The 20195-nt window shown below is 51.0% G+C and overlaps 1 protein-coding gene across 1 annotated transcript; it reads left to right on the forward strand.

The window, feature by feature from the left end:
- Nucleotides 1-8629: 8629 nt before the first annotated feature.
- Nucleotides 8630-12820, forward strand: GDF2 (growth differentiation factor 2). The gene is made up of 2 exons (XM_028098973.2): nt 8630-8975; nt 11770-12820. Exons 1-2 carry the CDS (start codon nt 8630-8632, stop codon nt 12708-12710), a joined length of 1287 nt encoding a protein of 428 aa, XP_027954774.1. The 3' UTR covers nt 12711-12820.
- Nucleotides 12821-20195: the final 7375 nt, after the last annotated feature.

Consider the following 20195-nt stretch of genomic DNA (forward strand, 5'->3'; position numbering starts at 1 on the left):
TCACACATAGAGTATGCACATATAACCAATCGTGGTTTCTTTTTCTTAATATATATTTTATTTTAAAACAAAGAGGAGGGAGTAGACACCATTCCCCATAGAGGTAATCAGGCTGGTTAAGTGTGCATTGTTTAAACATGTTTATTGAAATAACACATGCAGTAATATGTTGGAATACTAAAAAATAACCAAGATTTTTATATTTTTGTAAATTATACTTTCTATCCTGTAGATTGTGTATGTTATGTGTTTTTATGGAAAGCTAATAAATTAAAGCTACAGTGGTATCTTGAAAAACTAAATGTCACCCATTCCAAAATATGGATAGAGCCCCACCTACAAATATGACATGTTGGTGGCCACTGGGCCCTCCGTTAGGAGCAGAGCCCCCCTAGGCCTCTCCACACCTGTCTCTATCCTAAGCTCTGGAAACCAGCTACTCCTAAGCCTGCCAGCATCCTGCCCGCACCCACTTTGCTGTGTAGGTGCCATCCTGGGCTCATCCAGGCAGGAGAAGGCCCCCAGGCAGGCACAGTGGTTTCACAGAGCTTCTTCACATCCTTAGCTTCAGAGGAGACATTGAGCGATTGAAAGGTGTCTGAGCCATTTAAAGGAACAATCTGTGGTGCCCTGGGTAGAGACCTCTTACGTGGGACAATTCAAGCAAGAGATTCAACGGGAAGCAGGCAGGGGCGTCTCCTGAGGTCCAGGAGCTTCTGCTTCCTTGTCAGCAGCCCTATCCCCAAAGGCCTTCCCACGAATGGTTCCCTTACCCCCCGAACTGACAGCACCCCAAGCAGGCATCAACTCTAGTGCCTGAAGCTGATCGACCGGCATTTCTGAAGAAGAATCTGGCTCCGATTTGGGGCAGGTGTATAACAGCCCTTCAGGTGGGACCTGAGAGGATGATCCAGCCCCAAGTCTTACTTGGAGGAGATTGAGAAGCCATGAGCAAGTCCTCTGAGAGGGAACTTAGGAGGAGAAAAGAAGCCCATGATGTCTATCTTAAGTCAGGCTCCTGAGCCAAGTGTGCCTGGGCAAGGGATATGAGAAAGTGCTCCCAGGAAAGACAGGCAAGGAAGGGGAAAAGCTGGTCAGGAGGCCAAGAAGCCAGGCATCCCAGATCCTGGATCTTGTGGGGAGCTCTGGAGCTTAATTATACCTCAGGGTTCGCCCAGCCTTGAAGCAAGGGAGCTGGACATTCAGACCGCTTCTTCAGGTTGCTCCCGGGTGGGGAGATGGAAACTCCCAGTTCTCTGGCTCTCTTCCTGGGAGCTCTAGAAGCCCAGGTGGCCCCTGAAGAAGGCTGCGGTGGCTGTAGCCGGAGGCAGAGCCACAGACACTGGAAGGAGTACCCAGAACAGGTAGGTGTGGGGAGGGGGTCCTCAGGGCACCAAGTGGAGCCCAGCAGAGTCTGCTCAGCATCTCCTCCGAGGTGCTCCAACTGGTCCTGGGACATGTGTGGGGACAGCGGCCCTGCCCAGGCAGACATCAGGTGAGGCAAGGGAGTGGTCCTGCAGGGACTGGGCTGGGCCTACAGGATCCGTTCTCTGGACTGGGGTGTCTCAAACTGATCTGCATATGGAGCGTCCGGCTCGTCACATCTAATCCTTTTTGGAACATAACAAGATATAAATTAATAGCAAAATGAATAAAAATATTGTGACGTGATAAGGGTCCCAATGCCTTTCTTCTCAATATAGATTCTTCCTTTTTCCTTGCCCCCCTCAATTTTTTCTCATACAGTGCTCCCCTTCCATTTCTTGATGAAGCTGGGGTGTCCTATAAGTGTTCTGTCTTATTCCTTCTGGCCTTCGCAGTTCCTGGGAGATCTGGGTCACCACGAAATCCTATGGCTTCTGAGAGTCTTCATTTCTGGTTAACGAGGATGGGGGGTGGGCTGGGAGGATCACCCCTTTGTCCAGCCATGTCGGGGCTCCACGGTTGTGCCAGGATGGATGTTACCCAGCGGTGATGACTTTGGAGTGTGCTGGAAGGAACTGGTGTTTTCGGTGACCGCTTTTATGAAGCACCATGAAGTTTAGATAACGGCATCTTGTTTAGGCACGCAGCAACCTTGCAACTTAACTACCCAATTGGTGCCACAGAAAAACAGCTCAGGACGGGTAAATACTATGGCCACCACCAATGTCTTACCAAGACCGCGGGCCATGTCAGCTTTGACACCCAAGGCTGCCTGATTCAAGGCCTATATGGCTGGAGCTGCTCCCCAGCTTCCCGGACAGTGACCACCCCCCCCTGCCACCAGCCAATCAGGGTTTTCCCAATGGCACTGAATGACCTTATAGTAAAGCAAGGTTTAGAAAGAAATGTTTGTATGAAACAATTTTTTCTTCCTCTTAAAAGCCAAATAGCAGCATCACATTGTCATAAAAGCAAAAGGTTCCAGCACACAGCCTAGACGTGCATGGGTCCCTGAGGTCACCCAACTTCATCTGTGTCAGCTTGGAAGAAGCTGTGTGGTGGCTTGCCAGTGAGCCCTATTCCTGAATGTTTATATTCTCTGAAAGGGTAGGGTCTCATAGATTAATTCATGTGACAAATAGAGACAGTACAACTGAAAGCCAGAAACCTTAAGGCAGGGGGGAAACTTTGGAAAACCTCTGACGTAACCTTTTTTTCCTAACAAGTGGGGAAACTGAGTCCAGGTGCTACCAAGTGTCTAGCCTGAGGCATTCCAACAGGTGCCTCTGTAGGTCTAAGTCATTCATAAAATGCCACACGAGCTGTAGCCTATAACTAATGCTTCTTCTGTGGCCAGGATGCATGCAGGGCCAGGCTGGAAGAGTCTGCAGCAGTCTGGGGTGGGGGTGGGCGGGTATGAGGAGGGGGCTCCAGTGCGAGAGGAATGGAGTTGATTCCAGCAGGATGGAAGAGCTGGACTGGCTGGGGGCATAAAGACAATGTAGGTACCAGCTTGCCGGCCCTGGCTGTTCAAGGCTATTTCCTTTTACCAAAACCTGGAAACATAAAATCCTTCACTGATAAACTGGTGCCCCTGAGATTTTTATTCCCTTTCTCTCTTCTACTCTCGGAGAGAATGGTGCTCATTCCAGCTTTCCAGTATTTTTCCTTCCCTCTCCATTCTAACCCCACCCTAAATCCCTCGGTGTGTGCCAGCAGTCCTGTCTGTATGAGTAGGGGTGAGCAGGGGAATGCACCTGTTTGTTCAATTATTTAGCGGCTACTGTGTGCCCCATCCCGTACTAGGCAGTGTAGACATACTTTATCTCTTGGAAGACTCGTACAAATTTCCTCTTTTATCACATCCAGTGTGCAGATTTGAATGTGCATCAGAATCAGATGGAGGGCTTGACCAGGTTGCTGGGCCCTGCTTCTAGAGTTGCTGACCCAGGCCAAGATTTTGCATTTCTAACCAGTTTTCAGGTGCTGCTGCTGGAGGGCCAGGAACCACACTTTAAGAACCACTGTCCAGGAAATGTGCTGACCAGCTGGGCACAGTCCTGAGACTGATGCCATCTGTGCCAGACGTGAGCAAGGTCCCACAGAGGCTAGGTTCAGAGCCAGGAAGGGACCTAGCTCCTGCTCTGCCTGACTCACTCTCTCTCCTTACAGCCTCAAGGTGGGTCCAGTTTTCATTCTCTGGGCAATGTGTGGGTAAGTGTGGAGTTTGAGCAGCTCACAGAAACAGGTGTCTTCATGGCATACCTTCTGGGACAGAGGGATTCCTGACGCCCTGGAGGCAGCTGTATCACAAAAATTCAGGCTGATCCTGTCCCTCTTCCATAAATGAAGGCTGAAGTCTGTCTGCCGGAGAGATGATCTTCAGCGGTCCTTGAAATCAATGGATGAGTCAGGTGTGCCTCTCTTATTCATTGAATTATACTTCTCCCATAGCAATTGCATGTGATGACTCTATTTCTGTGATTCACAAGTTGTGGGAGAGATGGTACTACAGGGGCTTTGGTTAAACATCACCATAGCATTGTAATGCCAAACTATCTGGGCATCAATTACGGACCGGAAGACAAGACTAGGTCAGCAACCACCAGGGCAGAGCCAGCGTGACCAACACAATGCCTGGAGTACCCTAAGGTGTTCAAGGACATGCGCAGAGACGAGCATAGAGGCCTGCCCAGAGGAGACGTCCAATCCACCATGAACACAGGGCCCGCTCTCTGGACGTGTCAAATTGCAGGAAGGATGTGCCAGCTCAAGCCAACAGCCGACAGGGGTCCTAGGGCCCGTCATAGTGGTTGTCAGATGAATCCAGATGTCTGAGTGCTGTCACTCAGAACACAGAGGCTGTGTGGTGGAGGGCAGTCCTGAGCAGGCACTAAAAGGCAGGGGGGACTGGCCCAGGTGGAGGGCAGTGGGGAAGAGTATGAGGCATTCCAAACTGAAAGCACACCTAAAGCAGGAGCTCTGCAGAAGGGAAGGGCAGAGCCACTCCAGGGGTAACAAAGACAGGGGTGGGAGATCAGACACTGTATAGACAAGAGCAAGAATGAGTACTTGCTGAATGCTTACTGTGTGTCAGGCTCCGTAGTAATGGCACTCAGTGTTCCTGAGGAGTGGCCTCTGTGGATCACTTTGACCCTCTCCTGGACACACAGCACAGAACCAAACATGATTCCTGAGCACGGCCCTGGACAGGTGTGGGTACGAGGCAGCTACCACTGTACCTTCCAGAAAGCTGAAGTCCAGGCTCTGTGGTATGACTCATCAAAACATGGAGAAAATAGAGTCGAGCTCAGCTAGCAAGGCAAATTAACATTTTTTGTTCATCAAATTACTAAAGACTAGAAAGAACTACCGCTGAGGGTGGGAAGACAGGTGCTTAGGCTCTGCTAGTGGAAGTGAATAGTAAGAGAGCATTTCTCAAAAGCAACTTGCGATGTTTACCAGGAGCTTTGAAGTCGTTTGCATACACTTTGGCTTAGACATCCCTCTTCTGATGAACCATTTTATGGAAATAATATAAAATGTAGCCTATAACAATGTGCCTTGCAACATTATCTTATGAAATAGCCTAATTGTCCTGCAGTTGGAGAATGTTGGATACATTAGGATAGGTCCATACTGTTGGATATTATTCAGTCATTAAAAATGAAGCATATGAAAATTTTTAATGGCATGGGAAGATACACCATCCTTTCGCAGTGGCTTCTGCCGGGGACCAGATCTAGACCCTTCTCGGGGATTAGCCCCATCTGATTCTCATTCCTTGCGGCTGGCGCCATCTCCCCCATCTAAACCAATCAGCACATTGTATCTCCCTCATTCACAATGATTGCCTAGGGCATGGGCAGATGACCCAATCAGGACCAAGGATCCACCCTGAGACTAATGGGATCTTCCTGGAGAAGAGGCTTTTGCTCCCGGGCCCCACCCCAGGCCGCAGCCCCAGTGTGAACTGGATGCAGTGCGGCCCTGCTGCCGCCATCTTGCCAAAACAGGGAGGTGGAGGGCGAAGACCACACAGTGAAGGCAGCTCTGGGCGTGGAGAAAACATCACTACAACTTTGCCTGGACTCTGGACCGGGCTGTGCTAAAGTCAAACCTTCCCTGGACTTTGCAGCTTTCATTAGTTAGCCATAATCCACTTTGCTTAAAACCGTCTGGATTCTGCTCTTCTGCAGTCTACCACAAAAAGAACTCTAAATGATATACTTTTTTTAAATTATTTTTTTTAATTGTGGTAAAATACACACATCATAAAATTTACCATCTGCAGCTCAGTGGCATTTGGCACATTCACATTGTTATGTAACCACCACCGCCATCCCTCTGCAGCATCCTTTCATCTTGCAAACCTAGAATTCTGTACCCACTCCCCCTCCGAACAAGGTATCTGAAATCACACCACTTTGAGGAGAGTGGGAGTCTGAGCTGGCGGCACAGTCTCCCTACAAGAACCTAGAGGTTTGTGAGAAAGGGCAGAACGGGATCAGAATGTGGCTGCAGATGGCTTCTTCTCTGGCCCCAGCTACCCGCCTTTTGAAGAATGGTAAGCCTGGGAGTGTGCCTAAGAAATCTGTTATCTCGGCGTCCAAAGTGCGGGACATTATGGAGACCTGGGAAGAAACTTGAACAAGCCAGGGCATCCCAGCAGCTGTTCTCAAGCAGCTGTTAGATGTGTGGGACCCATGTCCAACAGCAGAACCAAGTGTCATTGAGAAGCAACAGCAGGTGGTACCTACTAAGACCCCTTTCTCCCTCGCCACTTCTAGCATTAAGAAGCTGGACTGATACCATCCCACCTCTGCCACTTTTGGACTAAATAAACCTGTAGGGCACTTGGACGGTGTAGGAAACAAATCAGACTTCCTGATAATATGGATCAGGAGGCCTGATGCAATTAGTTAAAAACAGTAAAGGAAGGACAGGTGGATGTATTGATACTCTGAGCTTATTGGGCAGATAACTCCAGAAGTACACATCCCTGGGGGCATCACCCACATTATAGTCTACGTGACCAGTACCTCCTGGCAGGGCTCATGTGCAGCCTCCACGGCCAGATGTGGTGAGCTCACATCTAAACGGGTCCACGGAACTTTATTTGAGATCCCATATCCAAAACTATCAGAAAACCTGAAGTTCCTTTTGACTCCTTTCATGGCAAAACTTGATCCGAATGGGTATTTGTGTTTTTATTTGTTTCACTGCAGAAACGTCAGTGTATTTGGTTATAAGGTATTGTCCCCAACCCCACTGGGAATATTACAACATATACACCATACCAAATTTCCAAGATCTGCAAATTTCTGAATCTCAAAATACTCCTGGACAAAAGGGTTGTAAATAGGGGATTGCGGAGCTGCATATGCTGGATTTCGAAATATTAACTGTGGGCATCACTGGTGAGACTAGGTTATTTTTATTTCCTTCTTTATAATGTTTTACAGTTCCCAAATCATCTGCACTATATACTACTGTTACAATCAGAAAATAAGATCTACCATATTTTTAAGAAAACATCAGGTACTAGTCCCTTACGTTCCCCTGACCACATTCAGCCACCCCCATGTATCCCTTGGCTCCACCTCTTGAATGTGGCCTGTTTCTGGGCTGCCCCCAGGAACTGGAGCACCATGGGGGATGCCGGCTTGGCTCTCTAGCTCCTCCCAGGCCCTCCTTGCTGCATACTGCAGCTCCATTTCCAGGCTCTGCACCCCTTCATCCTTTCCCTGCCCTAGCAAGTTCTTGCACTGAGCTGGCTCAACGCCCAGCATGCTTCCTGCCCCCATCCAAGCAGCACTTCTGAAGCTGCATCCCTTCCCATCCACCCTCCCTTGACAGTGTCCCCAAAGAATGGGGACAGCAAGTTCTGTCCAGGCCCGGCAACTCTGAGGCTCCTGGTTTCACTCTGCCCCCACAAGGGGTGGGAAGAACTCTGGGCACACACTAGGATCCCTAACCTCTGCCCCTTGGCCTGCCGTGGCCCCTCCTCCATCTTCCTGAAGCTGCTCGGTTCAGTGCTCCCTCTCCCCGGGAGGCCTGCCAGCACGGAAAAACTTCATGTTCAAAACCCTGTCCGAGTAGACCCCCTGAGATTTGTAACTATCCCCATTTTCTTTAGCTCGGTCAAACCCACACAGAATGGGAATGGACAGAGTCTACGTGTGGGCACGATGCCCTTACCATAATACAGACGCCGGGACCTCACATACCCCTACTGGGCTGCAGCTTGTCAGCCTCCTGGGGTTAGGGGGACAGCTCCCGGGCATGTGCTGGTCTCAGGCCTTCCCCGTTCCCCTTCCTTCCTTTCCCCAGACTGCTTGCTTCTCCTGGATGACAAGTGTGGCCCAAGCGGCCACCCAGCTGACACGAGGGACAGAGCTCTTCTGGGGACTGGGCAGCAGGCATCAGGGTGCGTGTGGTGTCCTCTGGAAAGCGGGCTGGGGAGGCGCAGGGCACAGCCAGAATGCACCCACCCAGCTGACCCAGGCTTGTGGAGACTGCCGTGATGTTTAGCACACAATCATCTTTGATTTCTCACACGTCTTTGCTAAACCCGAAGCTCAGAGAGGTGAAGCGACACTTGTGGGCAGTAGATGAGGGAGCCAGGATTTGAACCCTCCTCTCGGGCCTCCCACTCACCCCAGGGGACCCTGCCCGTCACCCACCCCACCCACCGTTTGCCACGGTCTCCTGAGAGTTTTGTGTTGTTTCTATATTTGGAGGACTTTTTGGTCTTGTCTGTTCCCTGGATTCTCTGTTTGTATGGCCCAGGAGATAGAGCATGTGTCACCCTGTCTCAAGATTCTTCAGAACGGAGCTGGCAAGGAAATGAGAGAGGATCCTAATTAGGGGGTGATAACCCCACAGAGAAATCTGGATTCTCTGCAGCAGGCCGTGTCCTTCCCACAAGCCCTGTGTGTTTGTCAGATGTTTATAGAGCCTTCATTAACAAGAGAGCTCCCTTAGATAAGAGGTGGGAGCACGGCATCGAGGGCCAGATAAGAGCAAGGGGAGGCCACTCCGGGGCCTGCGGGTGAGAGCCTGTGAACTGGCCCGGGGGCTCGTGCAGAGCCATGGGCAGGAAAATGCGGGCCCGCTCCTTCCGGGCTCCTCCCTGCTCCCGCTAACACACCCGCGGCCGCCACCCGCAGTCTCCTGTCCAGGGCGACGGCGCCGTCCCAAGATGTGCTGCAGGGCGCTCTGGGTGGTCCTGCCTGTGCTCTCCCTGCTGGCGGGCTGTGCGCCAGGGAAGCCCCTGGAGAGCCGGGGGCGGGCGGCGGCGGGGGGAGATGCCCACCGCTTTCTCGGGGGGCCCGGAGGTGAGCGGGAGGGGGGCACCTTCGACCTGAGGATGTTCCTGGAGAACATGAAGGTGGATTTCCTGCGCAGCCTCAATCTCAGCGGTGTCCCTTCCCAGGACAAAACCCGAGCGGAGCCACCCCAGTACATGATCGACCTGTACAACAGATACACCACCGACAAGTCCAAGACCCCCGCGTCCAACATCGTGCGCAGCTTCAGCGTGGAAGGTAGAGTCGGCTCCACCAGGGCACCCCCGGGTTGGGGCGGGGGGCGCAGGGGTCAGGGCTGCACTGCCCTGTCCGGCAGCCACTGCACATATGCGGCTTTTTAAGTTTTAATTTAAATGAATTGAAATGAAATAAAATTAATAACTCAGTTCACTGGCTTCGGTTCCGGTGCTCCACGGTCATGTGTGGCTAATGGCTGCCTTATAGGATAGTGCAGAGTATAGCACATTTCCATCATGGCAGGAAGTTCTACTGGACAGCTCTGCTGTGGAAGGTTCTCCTGCCCTGGGCCCAGTGCCAATTTTACACATTAGGTGCCACAAGAATGCCAGCTCCCTTTCATCCATCCCTTCTCTTCATCCCCTTCCCTACTTTGAAACAGACAACTCATTTAGCTTTCAATCAATTGGTGTATTTTTTAACTTTGAAAGAATGTCTGTTTCTCTCCCATCAGAAAGTATCTACAAGTCTGATAAATTTTTCTGAGAGAGAAACAGTGGAGGACAATTTAGTGATTTTCTAAATATAAAATGATTTACCTGATTTGAAAGGGCTGGAAGACAACAAACATCAATTTAGGGCTTACGTCCTCTAATTCACACGACGTAGGTGAAATGATTTTGTGGGCGTGGAAGTCAAGCCTCGCAGGTGCTGAGGGAACTTGCCCAGGTCACACAGTGGTTTGGCAGTTGGATTCCGACAGAGGCCCCACATGCCTACAAAGCTCGGGCTTTTCCTGCTGCTGCTGTCTCTCTGAACACCCAGGCACATGGGGCCTCTCTCCTCCTGGGCTTGACACCTGCAAACCCCTAACAGGCCTGGCACAGTGCCACCGCAGGCCAGAGCTGCCCAGCCTGCAGAGCACATGCCCCGTCTGAAGGATGCCATAGTCATGATGGATGCCCAGCAGTGCTGAATTTTCTGATTGCCCAGAAGAGGAAGAAAAACCCGGATTTCTCTGGATTTTATGTGAACTTGCCTGATTTGTAAAATATTAGCTTAATTTAAAAAAATGCAATCTGAAGATTACCCAGATGCTGCCAACATCTCACCGTGCCCACAGGGCATGACTGTAGCCTGTGCTTTAGGAAAAGGCTGAGCTTCATTGTCTGGACCTACTCACCAAATCCCATAGTCTGGGAGTCCAGCATTTGGCGCCGTCTCGATGATCATCCCCTCCCTTACCCAGCATTGTCCATGTCCCCAGAACAAGTTTTCTGACTCAATCCTAGCTCTGCCTGTGGCCCGCACTCCTGTGAAGGCCAGCTTATGCTTCCCTCCATAGATCGTGCAAGTGCAGCTCAGGTAGGGAGGCTCTTTGTTTTCTAGATGTGGGATGTGGTCCCACAGCGATTTTCAAAGCATGGCACAGTAAGAGCACAGTAGGCCATTAATGCTCATAGACCCCATTCGCTATGCACACATGTTCTGCCGGAGCTAGAATGGCAGGCACATCCACACTGGGTGAGGGCTATGTGCTTTGAGGGGGGCGTGCATGTTGGGGAGGAGGACCTGGAGAGAACACAGAAATATTGATTGAGCATCAACTATGAGCCAGGGACAGTGTTAGTAAGTTCTATGTGCCACCTTGTAGAAGTCTCACACTAACCTTGGAAGGCAGGTAGGATGAGCCCCATTGTATAGATGAGGAAACCAAGGCAAGGAGAGACTCAGGACTTCTCCAAGGTCACAAGCCTAGGAAGGGGCCGAGTCCACATTAGCACTGCAGTCTGTCAGACACTGCTGGACTTCACGGCAGCGCGCAGACTCCCCTCATGTTGTGACTTCATATCTGTGACTGAGCCATCGCATAACAGAGATATCCTGACGGCTGTGTACCAGTCAGGAGAAGTTGGAAACTGAGAAAATTGTGTAGCTAAAAGCTAAGCCGCATTTTTGCCTACCATGACAAAGCAATCGAGGCTAATCTGTTTTATTTTTTTCCTCAAAGATTAAAAAAAAATCCACTTTCACTTCACTCAGAAATAAGGATTCTGAATGATTTCTGTGCCCTTTAAGTTGCTGAGATTTTTTTTTAATGATTTTATTTATTTATTTGACAGAAAGAAACACAGCAAGAGAGGGAACACAAGCAAGGGGAGTGAGAGAGGGAGAAGCAGGCTTCCCGCGGAGCAGGGAACCCGATGCAGGGCTCGATCCCAGGACCCTGGGATCATGACCTGAGCCGAAGGCAGACGCTTGATGACTGAGCCACCCAGGCGCCCCTAAGTTGCTGAGATTTTTAACATTGTCTTATTGTTGGACATTCACCATCCCCTCCCAGGGTATCTGCTTTAACATCACACACTCGAGATCTACACTCTGAGGTTGACAATATGCTTTGCTATGTTGTTTATTTGACTCTTTTTTTTTTTTTAATGTGAAGAGCTTTATAGGATGTGTGCACTTGGCAGTTAAACAGCCTAAATCCCATCTCCACACCTGTAAAAGTGGAATAATAATTAGATCCTCCCAGGGCCACTGTGAAGAACACAGAGAAATACAGAATGCAAAGCTTCTAGTGCAATGCTGAGCAGAGTAGATGCTCACTAAAGAGCTGGACCTGACAACTCCAAAGCAAGGCATCTCCTGCTTCTGTTTTTTTTTTTTTTTTTTTTTTGGAGGATCCCAAATATACATTTTGAAATTCTCTTCTACATTAAGGGCTTAAGTGAAACCAAGTAAAGACCTGATAGAGTAGGTCAATGTCATCCTGGATGCCCTCGGACCCAAGTCATGAGTCCCAGTTTTGGTGTCATGAAAGAATGACCATCACTATGTGCTTGCATTTCAGATGCTGTCTCTATCACAGCCACAGAAGACTTCCCCTTCCAGAAGCACATCTTGCTCTTCAACATCTCGATTCCTAGGCATGAGCAGATCACCAGGGCCGAGCTCCGACTCTATGTCTCCTGCCAAAGTCATGTAGACGCTTCCCATGAGCTGAGAGGCAACATGGCCATTTATGACGTCCTGGATGGAGCAGATGCCTGGGATGCTTCTGCAGGAACCAAGACATTCCTCGTGTCCCAGGATATTTTGGATGAGGGCTGGGAGACCTTTGAGGTCTCCAGTGCTGTGAAGCGGTGGGTCAGAGCAGACTCTACCAAGAGCAAAAATAAACTGGAAGTGACTGTGGAGAGTCACAGGAAGGGCTGTGACAAGCTGGATATCAGTGTCCCCCCAGGCTCCAAAAACCTGCCCTTCTTCGTTGTCTTCTCCAACGACCGCAGCAATGGGACCAAGGAGACCAGGAGGGAGCTCCGGGAGATGATCAGCCATGAACAGGACAGTATGCTCAAGAAGTTGTCCAAGAATGGTCCAGCAGAGGCAGGTGATAATAAGGATGAGCACGGGGAAGGTCACACGGCCACAGGGTCATCTTTAGCCAGACGGAAGAGGAGTGCTGGGGCCAACAACCACTGTCAGAAGACCTCCCTGCGGGTGAACTTCGAGGACATCGGCTGGGACAGCTGGATCATTGCACCCAAGGAGTACGATGCTTTCGAATGTAAAGGTGGCTGCTTCTTCCCCTTGGCTGATGACGTGACGCCAACGAAGCACGCCATTGTGCAGACCCTGGTGCATCTCAAGTTCCCCATGAAGGTGGGCAAGGCCTGCTGTGTGCCCACCAAACTGAGCCCCATCTCCATCCTCTACAAGGATGACATGGGAGTCCCCACCCTCAAGTACCACTATGAAGGGATGAGCGTGGCAGAGTGTGGGTGCAGGTAGTGCCGGCCTGCGGGCAGGGGGAAACAGGGTGGAGGGCTCCCGTGTCCCTCTGGGCATGATGGGGACTAAGTCTGCCTGCATGCCAGCCTGGAGGAGGAAAGGGAGTTGCCACATCCTGGAGGTAAAGGCCTGCCCACCCTGAGCATACACCATTGGGTCCAACCATAGGGGAAGGCAACGGCTGGGGGTGGGGGGTGGGGATTGGGGAGAAGAAGAAAGCCTAGAAGGATTGTTGGGGTGCAAGGGGTGACAATGAAAAGAGGACAAGAGAAAAATAATCCAGAGTCAGGAGAAAATAGCAGAAACGAGGCAGGGGAGTAAGGACAAAAGAGGTGCAGAGATTTATGGGAATTAAAGGAGGCGAGAAGGACAGGGCGCATTCCAATAACCTCAGGGAGTGAAGGGGACAGGGACAGCCATGTGCTCTACACCCATCATTTCACGGATTCCCACAACCCAGTGAGATGGGTGTTATGAGTCCCAATTTATACATGCAGAAACCAAAATGCAGGCAGTTCAAATAACGCCATGATTCCAACCCGTAGGTCTGCATAGGTCCGTCGACCACCAAAGCCCAGGAGCTTCTCAAATACCCCATCCAAATTTATCAGGTCACCTTGCGTGAAAGAACAGTTAGATTCTGGGAGGCGGGGAGCGTGGGGCAAGCTGGACTCAGCCCTAGCCAGTACCCACCAGTATGACTGGGCTGCTTGGAGCAATCAGGACACAATCTGATTGCTCAGTGCCTGTGCTGCTTCAGTGGCCTAGTGCTTTTTAAGATGATGCTCGACTCTTGAAAAACTATCCCCCAAACCAACTGCAGGATTACAGGATGGAGAGAGTGCGTGACGGGAGCCCCCGGCTTGCGGTATGCGCTGGGGCTGGAGGTACTTGGACCCGATGGTACTGTGCTTGTCCCACCAGCGGCTCACACGGGGCCACCAGCTGCCCGTGGCCTCAAACTCTGAGACGGTTTGGGAGAAGCAGGCACAATCTCCCCTGAGGGATGGGGCAGCCTACGGCTCGCATGGCTGTGCTAATTGACTCAGCATAACCAGCTCACCCACATGACACGTCCGTGGGCTTCCCTCCCACCAGGACTCCATGGGAGACAGGACCTGGAGTTGAATTTGTTGGAATAAATGTGCTCTTGCTTTGGTACTTGCAATGGCCCTATTTTTACTCCTTGGTGACTCAAGTGATGATGTCCAGCCTTCCTGGGTAAGGGTTCCCCGTCCCTGAGGAGCTCAGGTCCTTACTGGCCACAACCAACTCTGCCCGCACCTGCTGGCTTCCTTGAGCTGTGTGTGTTCAGCTTTGTCCTGGGTTTGGGCCTCAGGACTGGATTCAGCCCCCACTGACCCCAAGAGAGGGCAGAGTTTCCATTTCCTCTGCCTTCCATTCCTCCTCTGACTCTAGAAGCCACACATGGAATGGGGAGGGGGGGAATGAGGAAGAGTCTGGAAGTGGTGAAAATTCCACTCCATGGCCTTTCTGACCACTGGCCAGAGCAGAGCCTCTGAGAGGCCTAGAGAGACCCGGGCCTTTCCCACTGGTTGAAGCTCCCAGTATATATATTTTTTAAACAGTGGTTTGTGTTAAATGTTTACATGGAAACAATGAACCAGCTTTAACACAATTAATACAAATTAATTAATTTAAATATAATTTTTAATTACTGGAGTTGTAGAAAATACTAATTCCTGGTACAACAATGTCGCTCAATCATAAAGATGGACGGGGAACCTCTTTTAGTCCCGGTGGTGTACTTCTGTGCCTGCATCAAAGTTTCATTTGTAAATAAAGTCAAATGTCTAAACTGTGGACTTTTCCTGAACGTCAGCTCTGGGCCTGATGGCCCCTCAATGCGGCAGCCTGCCTACCCCTCCCCTCAGGCCACAGTCAGCCCCATGCCTTCCCTGACCTCCCTCATGCCAGGGGAGGGAGGTCTGGGTCATGAGTCACCCCTGCCCAATGGCCTGGGGCCTGCTCCACTATTCCAGCCCCAGCTTCCACTACGCTCCCACTCAAGGCCCAGCTCCAGCCTCAGGGCCACCCCTCAGTCTCAGGCAACTGTCCTGGCCACCCCACTCCCAGCTGCCCAGGCCAAGTCACCTTCTGTGAAGGCCCGACTCTAGCGCCACCCCTCTGGCCCCTCTCCTGATGTGCCTGCTCTGATCTTCCCACTCTGAGGAGCACTACAGTGCTTCTGTCTTGTGGCTGCTATGGGCTCGGCGTAGGGACCTGCTCACCTCTTGTCCTAAGCCATCCGTGGTGCCACGTCCTCTGGGGACAAGGCCTGAAAGCCTCTGGCCTGGGTCACTCTCAGAAGACTGCCATGGGCTGTGGTTCAGTGCAGACTGACTTGGACAGATGTGCTGGGAAATGAACTTGCAAGGAGCGCCCCCAAAAATGCTGTCTGGCTTCCATTTCACTGGTTATTCTTCCCACCAGGTTCCCCAAAGCTTTTCACCCCCAGAACGAAATGCAACAGCGCCATCCTCTGGACACTCTGTTACATGGCTAGTTAGCCCTCTGCCTAATGACCGATTTTACTATGGCTTGTGTAATATTTCCTAGAGCGTTTCATTTTTGTCATATCAGGACGGTGATATTATCACTATCACACGTATTTAGAAGCTGAAGCCCAGCAAAGTGAACAGTTTGGTAGGGCGGATCGGCTGTCCCCTGTTCTTCATGTGACCTCCCTTCTGGGCGAGGAGCAAGAAGAGAGTGAAAGGCTCAGGGATGGCAAGCAGAAAGCCACAGGCAGAAAAAGAGAGACAGTGAGATGGGGTTGGTGTGGAGAGATCATGAGAAGAGCCAGGGAGGAAAGCTGGGTGGCTCCCCGAGCAGCAGGCCAGGCTGGGAACTTGCACTCGGTAGCTCAAAAAACAACCATAGAATAAAAGACATTTTTATCCTGACTTTTGCAAATGAAGAGGAGATGGAGGCTTTTGGAGGCTTCACACTTTGCTCAGAGCCACTAGCCAGGAACTGCTGGAGCCAGGATTTGAACCCCGGTTGTGATGCTAACCCCAAGTTCTCTCTGCTGCACTGGCCTCTGTCCTGATGACCTTCTTCAAGGTAAAGACACATGAGCAGGAAGAATCAAAGACAAAGCCTGTGCTCTCTTGGGCAAGTGCCACCTTCCTGTGGACTCTGCCTTCCTTGGTCACTGCCTCTCTTGCCCCACTTAGGCAGGTGTGGGAGGTCACATCTCTGGTCAGCCAGACACCAATTCACAGGAGAAGGTGGAGAAGGACACCCTTCTCCCCTTTGATTAACGTTCTGTTGGCATGGTCACGAAGTGATAGAGTAGGCAGTTAGTTAGACCTGAGCTGGAGGCAAGGACAGTGATAAATAGTTTACACAGTAGATGCCTCCACGCCCAACATCCTGACACTGGCCTCCAAGACCTCTCAACATCCTGGCCTCGTGGCTCCCAGGACCCTGGGGGCTGACAGACAAAGAGCCACTGGTGCGAAATAGGCACTCTCCTCTTCCACCTCTGCCCCAGGGTAACCCCTAGACTCATTATTATGCATCTGCATTACGGTTTTAGCCCCCTCCCCCATGTGGAAGGCTGTCATGATAGTTCTGGTACAAACCTTGTAGGGTCAAAAACTCCCCCTCCCAACCTGCTGGAGGAGTTTCCCAAATGATTAGAAGCATCTTCCATTAGAGACCACCCCGTCTGTCCATGACCCAAGACCCAGCTCACACAAAAAAGAAAGGACCCCTGTAGCCTCAGGGTAGATGCCGCCTCTGGGCCTGCCCACTCTCCCACCTTAAGGGTGTATTATCCTTAATAAACTGCTTTGTGCTTGCTCCTTCCCTTCTGGCTGTCCTTACTGGAGTATGGATCTCATGTAAATCTTTCATGGCAAATCCAAGAACTGAGACCTCCATTCACACAACACAGACTCTCCTACTGGTAACAGAAACACTGTGGCTTTTACCTCTTCCAGAATTCTATCAAAATTGGAAGAAAGCAGGAATCCCTGGGTCAATCCTTCCTTGCAGCTTTCTCTTTCCAAACCCAGCTGAATTCCCATGTGAGCGGGGCCAACATAGGTGGGTATGGGAGGTCACATCTTCTTTCCCATGTTCGAAGGCTGTGATTACATATCTAGCTTGTCTGATCAGCACCCTCTGTCCTGGACATCAGTTCCTCCCCAGGGCATGGTGAGGAGCCCGGGATGAGCCTACCTCCGTGGGTGCGGCCCTCAGCAGACTCCAGCCTTTAGCTGGCACTGAGCAACATGAGGAGAGGCCCCTTCTGGCCTCTTCCCTACAGGGAACCTGCACTGCCTGCTCTCTAGAAGGCACACAGGTGTGCGGCGTGGCCTGGGCAGTAGCATGGGGCCCACATGGTTTCATGTTCTGCTGTCGCCATCTTGAAATTCATAATGATTTTTGAACAAGGGTCCTGCATTTTCATTCTGCATTTGGCCTCACACATCAGTGTAGCTGACACTGAATGCATGTGTGCAGTCAGCATCTTGGTTTCCCAAGTCCCAGGGCCCCCCTGGAGGCTACTTCAGGCCTCAATATTGACAGGATCCCAATGTGCCAAGGAGTCTAAGCTTTGTAGCTGAGAGCTTGCCCCGGGGTCTGAGTGAAAGGACCGGCCATGCCCCCTTCTCCCTGGTGCACACTGAGGAGGCCCAAAGGCTTCTCCAGCTTGTGACCAAAGGCTCTCAAAGGCGAGCTTATTATATCCTTATGGCAGCTCCTTGGGGGACCAAGGTTGCTGAGAAGGTTTGGAGCAGCCTGACACAAAGGGGTCTGGCTTTTTCCAGACTTGCCTTAGTGTGGAAACTGGAGTTTGCAAACTCTAGGCTTTGTACACTAGCTCTTAGCACCTGTGCGCCACAGAGCCCTTCAGGACTGTCAGCTGACAGCTCACCTCTTCCCAGGAGTTGTTCTTGGCTGCCTACAAGGAATAACTCGCCCAGATTATGTTCCCTCCTCAGGGACAACCTTCATCCAATGACTGATTGTGTGGGGTATGAAGGCCTGACCCCTGGCTTTGATTTGGGGTAACTTATTTTTTTAAGTAGCTTCCACGCCCAGTATGGAGCCCAACGTGGAGCTCGAACTCACAACCCTGAGATCAAGACTTGAGCTGAGATCAAGAGTCGGACACTCAACCGCTGAGCCACCCAGGGGCCCCCACTTTGTGGTAATTCTTAAAGGGCCATCCCCACTCCAGAGCCCCTCGAAGTTGGCTGAGGTCCCGATGACAGCTGTATCACATTCAACTTCTCTCTCTGTCCAGTCCATCATCCTCCCCTGCCTGACAGGCACAGCTCCTACCCATGTGCCTCCTGCTCATTCTGTTTCTCTGGGAACCTGACCTGCAACAGAACAAATATCCATCAGTGGGGAATCATCGACAAAGGGATGGCACACACATGTGGTGAAATGAGATAGGGCAATTAAAAAGCCAACTAGCTGATGTGTGCCAGGATGGCTAGATATCAAAAATACCATGGAGTGGAAAAGGGCAAGCTGCAGAGTGAGATGTGCAGGGTGATAGTAGTTACATCAACAAAAACCCGCCGAGGGACATGCAAACACACACAGAAGTAGTTTATAAAAGGGCGAGGAGGACATACAGCAAATAGCAGGAAGGTGAAGAGTATCAAAAAGACATCTTGCTTTATCCATAAAGGTCTTTTTCTCCTTCTGTGATTTTTTTTTTAAAGATACATAAAGAGGAACAAGAAAGGCAGTAAATAAACCAGTGTTGAGAGTGTTGGTTTAGGGTGGTTAAAATACGACGTCCGAGGTGCAACCTCCCCGTGGGAGCCAGAGAGCATTCCTGGGTCTGCAGAGCGGGACGGTGAGTGTGTGAGCTCTGTGGCCATTGCAGGACTCCAGTATCATGCTCACATTCTGGAGGCCGTGCTGAGCCCCACCTCCCAGAGCCCTCAGGGTCTTCCATGTCAATGCTGGACTCTCCTTCCTTTGTTGGACAAGGCTCCGGCCAGGCAGTAGCTCAGGGGGCTGGCATGTGGGTTGGGGGGGGGCTCTGACAGGAACCCAGGACTGAGCAGGGCGGTGCCTCAATGCCACTGGGAGAAGCTGTCACGTACACACACACACACACACACAAACACACACACACACACAACGGCAGGATAACCTTGAAGAGGTATTGAAAAGACATGGCAAGACTCTAACAACATATTTGACCAAGACCTCCTCTCTTGGAAATTGTGTACTAGCATCAATGAACAGTGTTCTACATGGGGAACTACGCACCACACAAATAGCGAGAAGCAGTGGAAGAGGAGAATAAACTGAGACAAGCATATGTCCCAACTTACCAGCTAAATGCCAAACACATGTCCAGCAGCCACAGCGCTGCTGGCCCTGAGGGTGGGGCCCCGGGGCCACCCACCAACCCAGGATCCCAGAAGGGAAGGGCCTGTGAGAGTTACTACGCCACGCAGTCTCTCCAGGGGCAGTCCTGGGGCCCTCCTAAGATGCAGGATGGATTATGCACAGCATGTTGGCTATACTGGAAAAAAATCTGTTGGTCTGAAGTTGCAGACACAGGCAGAAGAGCCAGCTCCCAGGCCCCCGAGGGGGTTCCCACGTTAGAAGTTAGAAGTTTCTTGTTCTGCCAGACCACCCAGGGAATGCACGGCCATAACACTGGTAGTCAGTCTCCGTGAAGATCCATCAAGCATTCTTTCTTCAGACTATGAATTTGCTCATCAGCTCTGCAAAATTACCCTCCAGCTGCAGGCAACAACGACCCTCATTCTTGTTAACTGTGCTGCCATTAAGGCAGAATGTGAGCTGCTTTTGAATTCTTCACTTCCCGTGCTCTGCCTCTGACCATTTTTGTCTCTCCCTTTCTCTTTGTTTTACAATAAGCATCATTTGTTTGGGGAGATTTAATTAAATGTAAAAAGACAGGGGATTTGGAGGAGGCAAGTGGCATCCCCCAGGAGACTGCAGCAGCCGGGGCCGATAGAAGATGGAAGGCAGAGGGGTCCTTTAGACAGACCTGGGACTTTAGTGAGACACCTTGTCCGGAACCCAGAGGACACAGGGCATAAGGGCTGTTGGCATCATTTAACAGGATCTCAAGCCTGGCTCAGGCCTGTGGTGGGTATGGACCCCAAAACATGGCCATGACCTAGTCCCCAGAACCTGAGTGTAGCCTCATATGGCACAAAGAGTGACTGTCGCTTTAGTGGCAAAAGATGCGATGAAGGATTTTGAGAGGAGGACCATACTCTGCATTACCCAGGTGGGCCCTAAATGCAATCATGTGTATCCTGATGAGATAAGGAAGAGGGTTGACAAAAGAAGAGGAGGCCATGTGACTACAGAGACGGAGATTGGAAGGGCACAGCCCCAGACGCTGGAAAAGGTGAAGGACACATTGTCCCCTAGAGGCCCCAGAGGGAATGCGGCCCTCTCAACACTTTTATCTCAGACTTCTGGCCTCCAAAACTGAGA

This window comes from Eumetopias jubatus, unplaced genomic scaffold (genome assembly GCF_037043125.1).
Source record: "Eumetopias jubatus isolate StellerSeaLion01/CBP00866 unplaced genomic scaffold, mEumJub1_p1.0 scaffold_17, whole genome shotgun sequence".
Lineage (NCBI taxonomy): Eukaryota > Metazoa > Chordata > Mammalia > Carnivora > Otariidae > Eumetopias > Eumetopias jubatus.

Bases quoted from the DNA above. Each gene is read 5' to 3' on its own strand.
- GDF2 (XM_028098973.2), top strand. From the start codon at position 8,630: ATGTGCTGCAGGGCGCTCTGGGTGGTCCTGCCTGTGCTCTCCCTGCTG. The intron at 8,976-11,769 runs GTAGAGTCGGCT...CTTGCATTTCAG, and splicing joins GCGCAGCTTCAGCGTGGAAG to ATGCTGTCTCTATCACAGCC.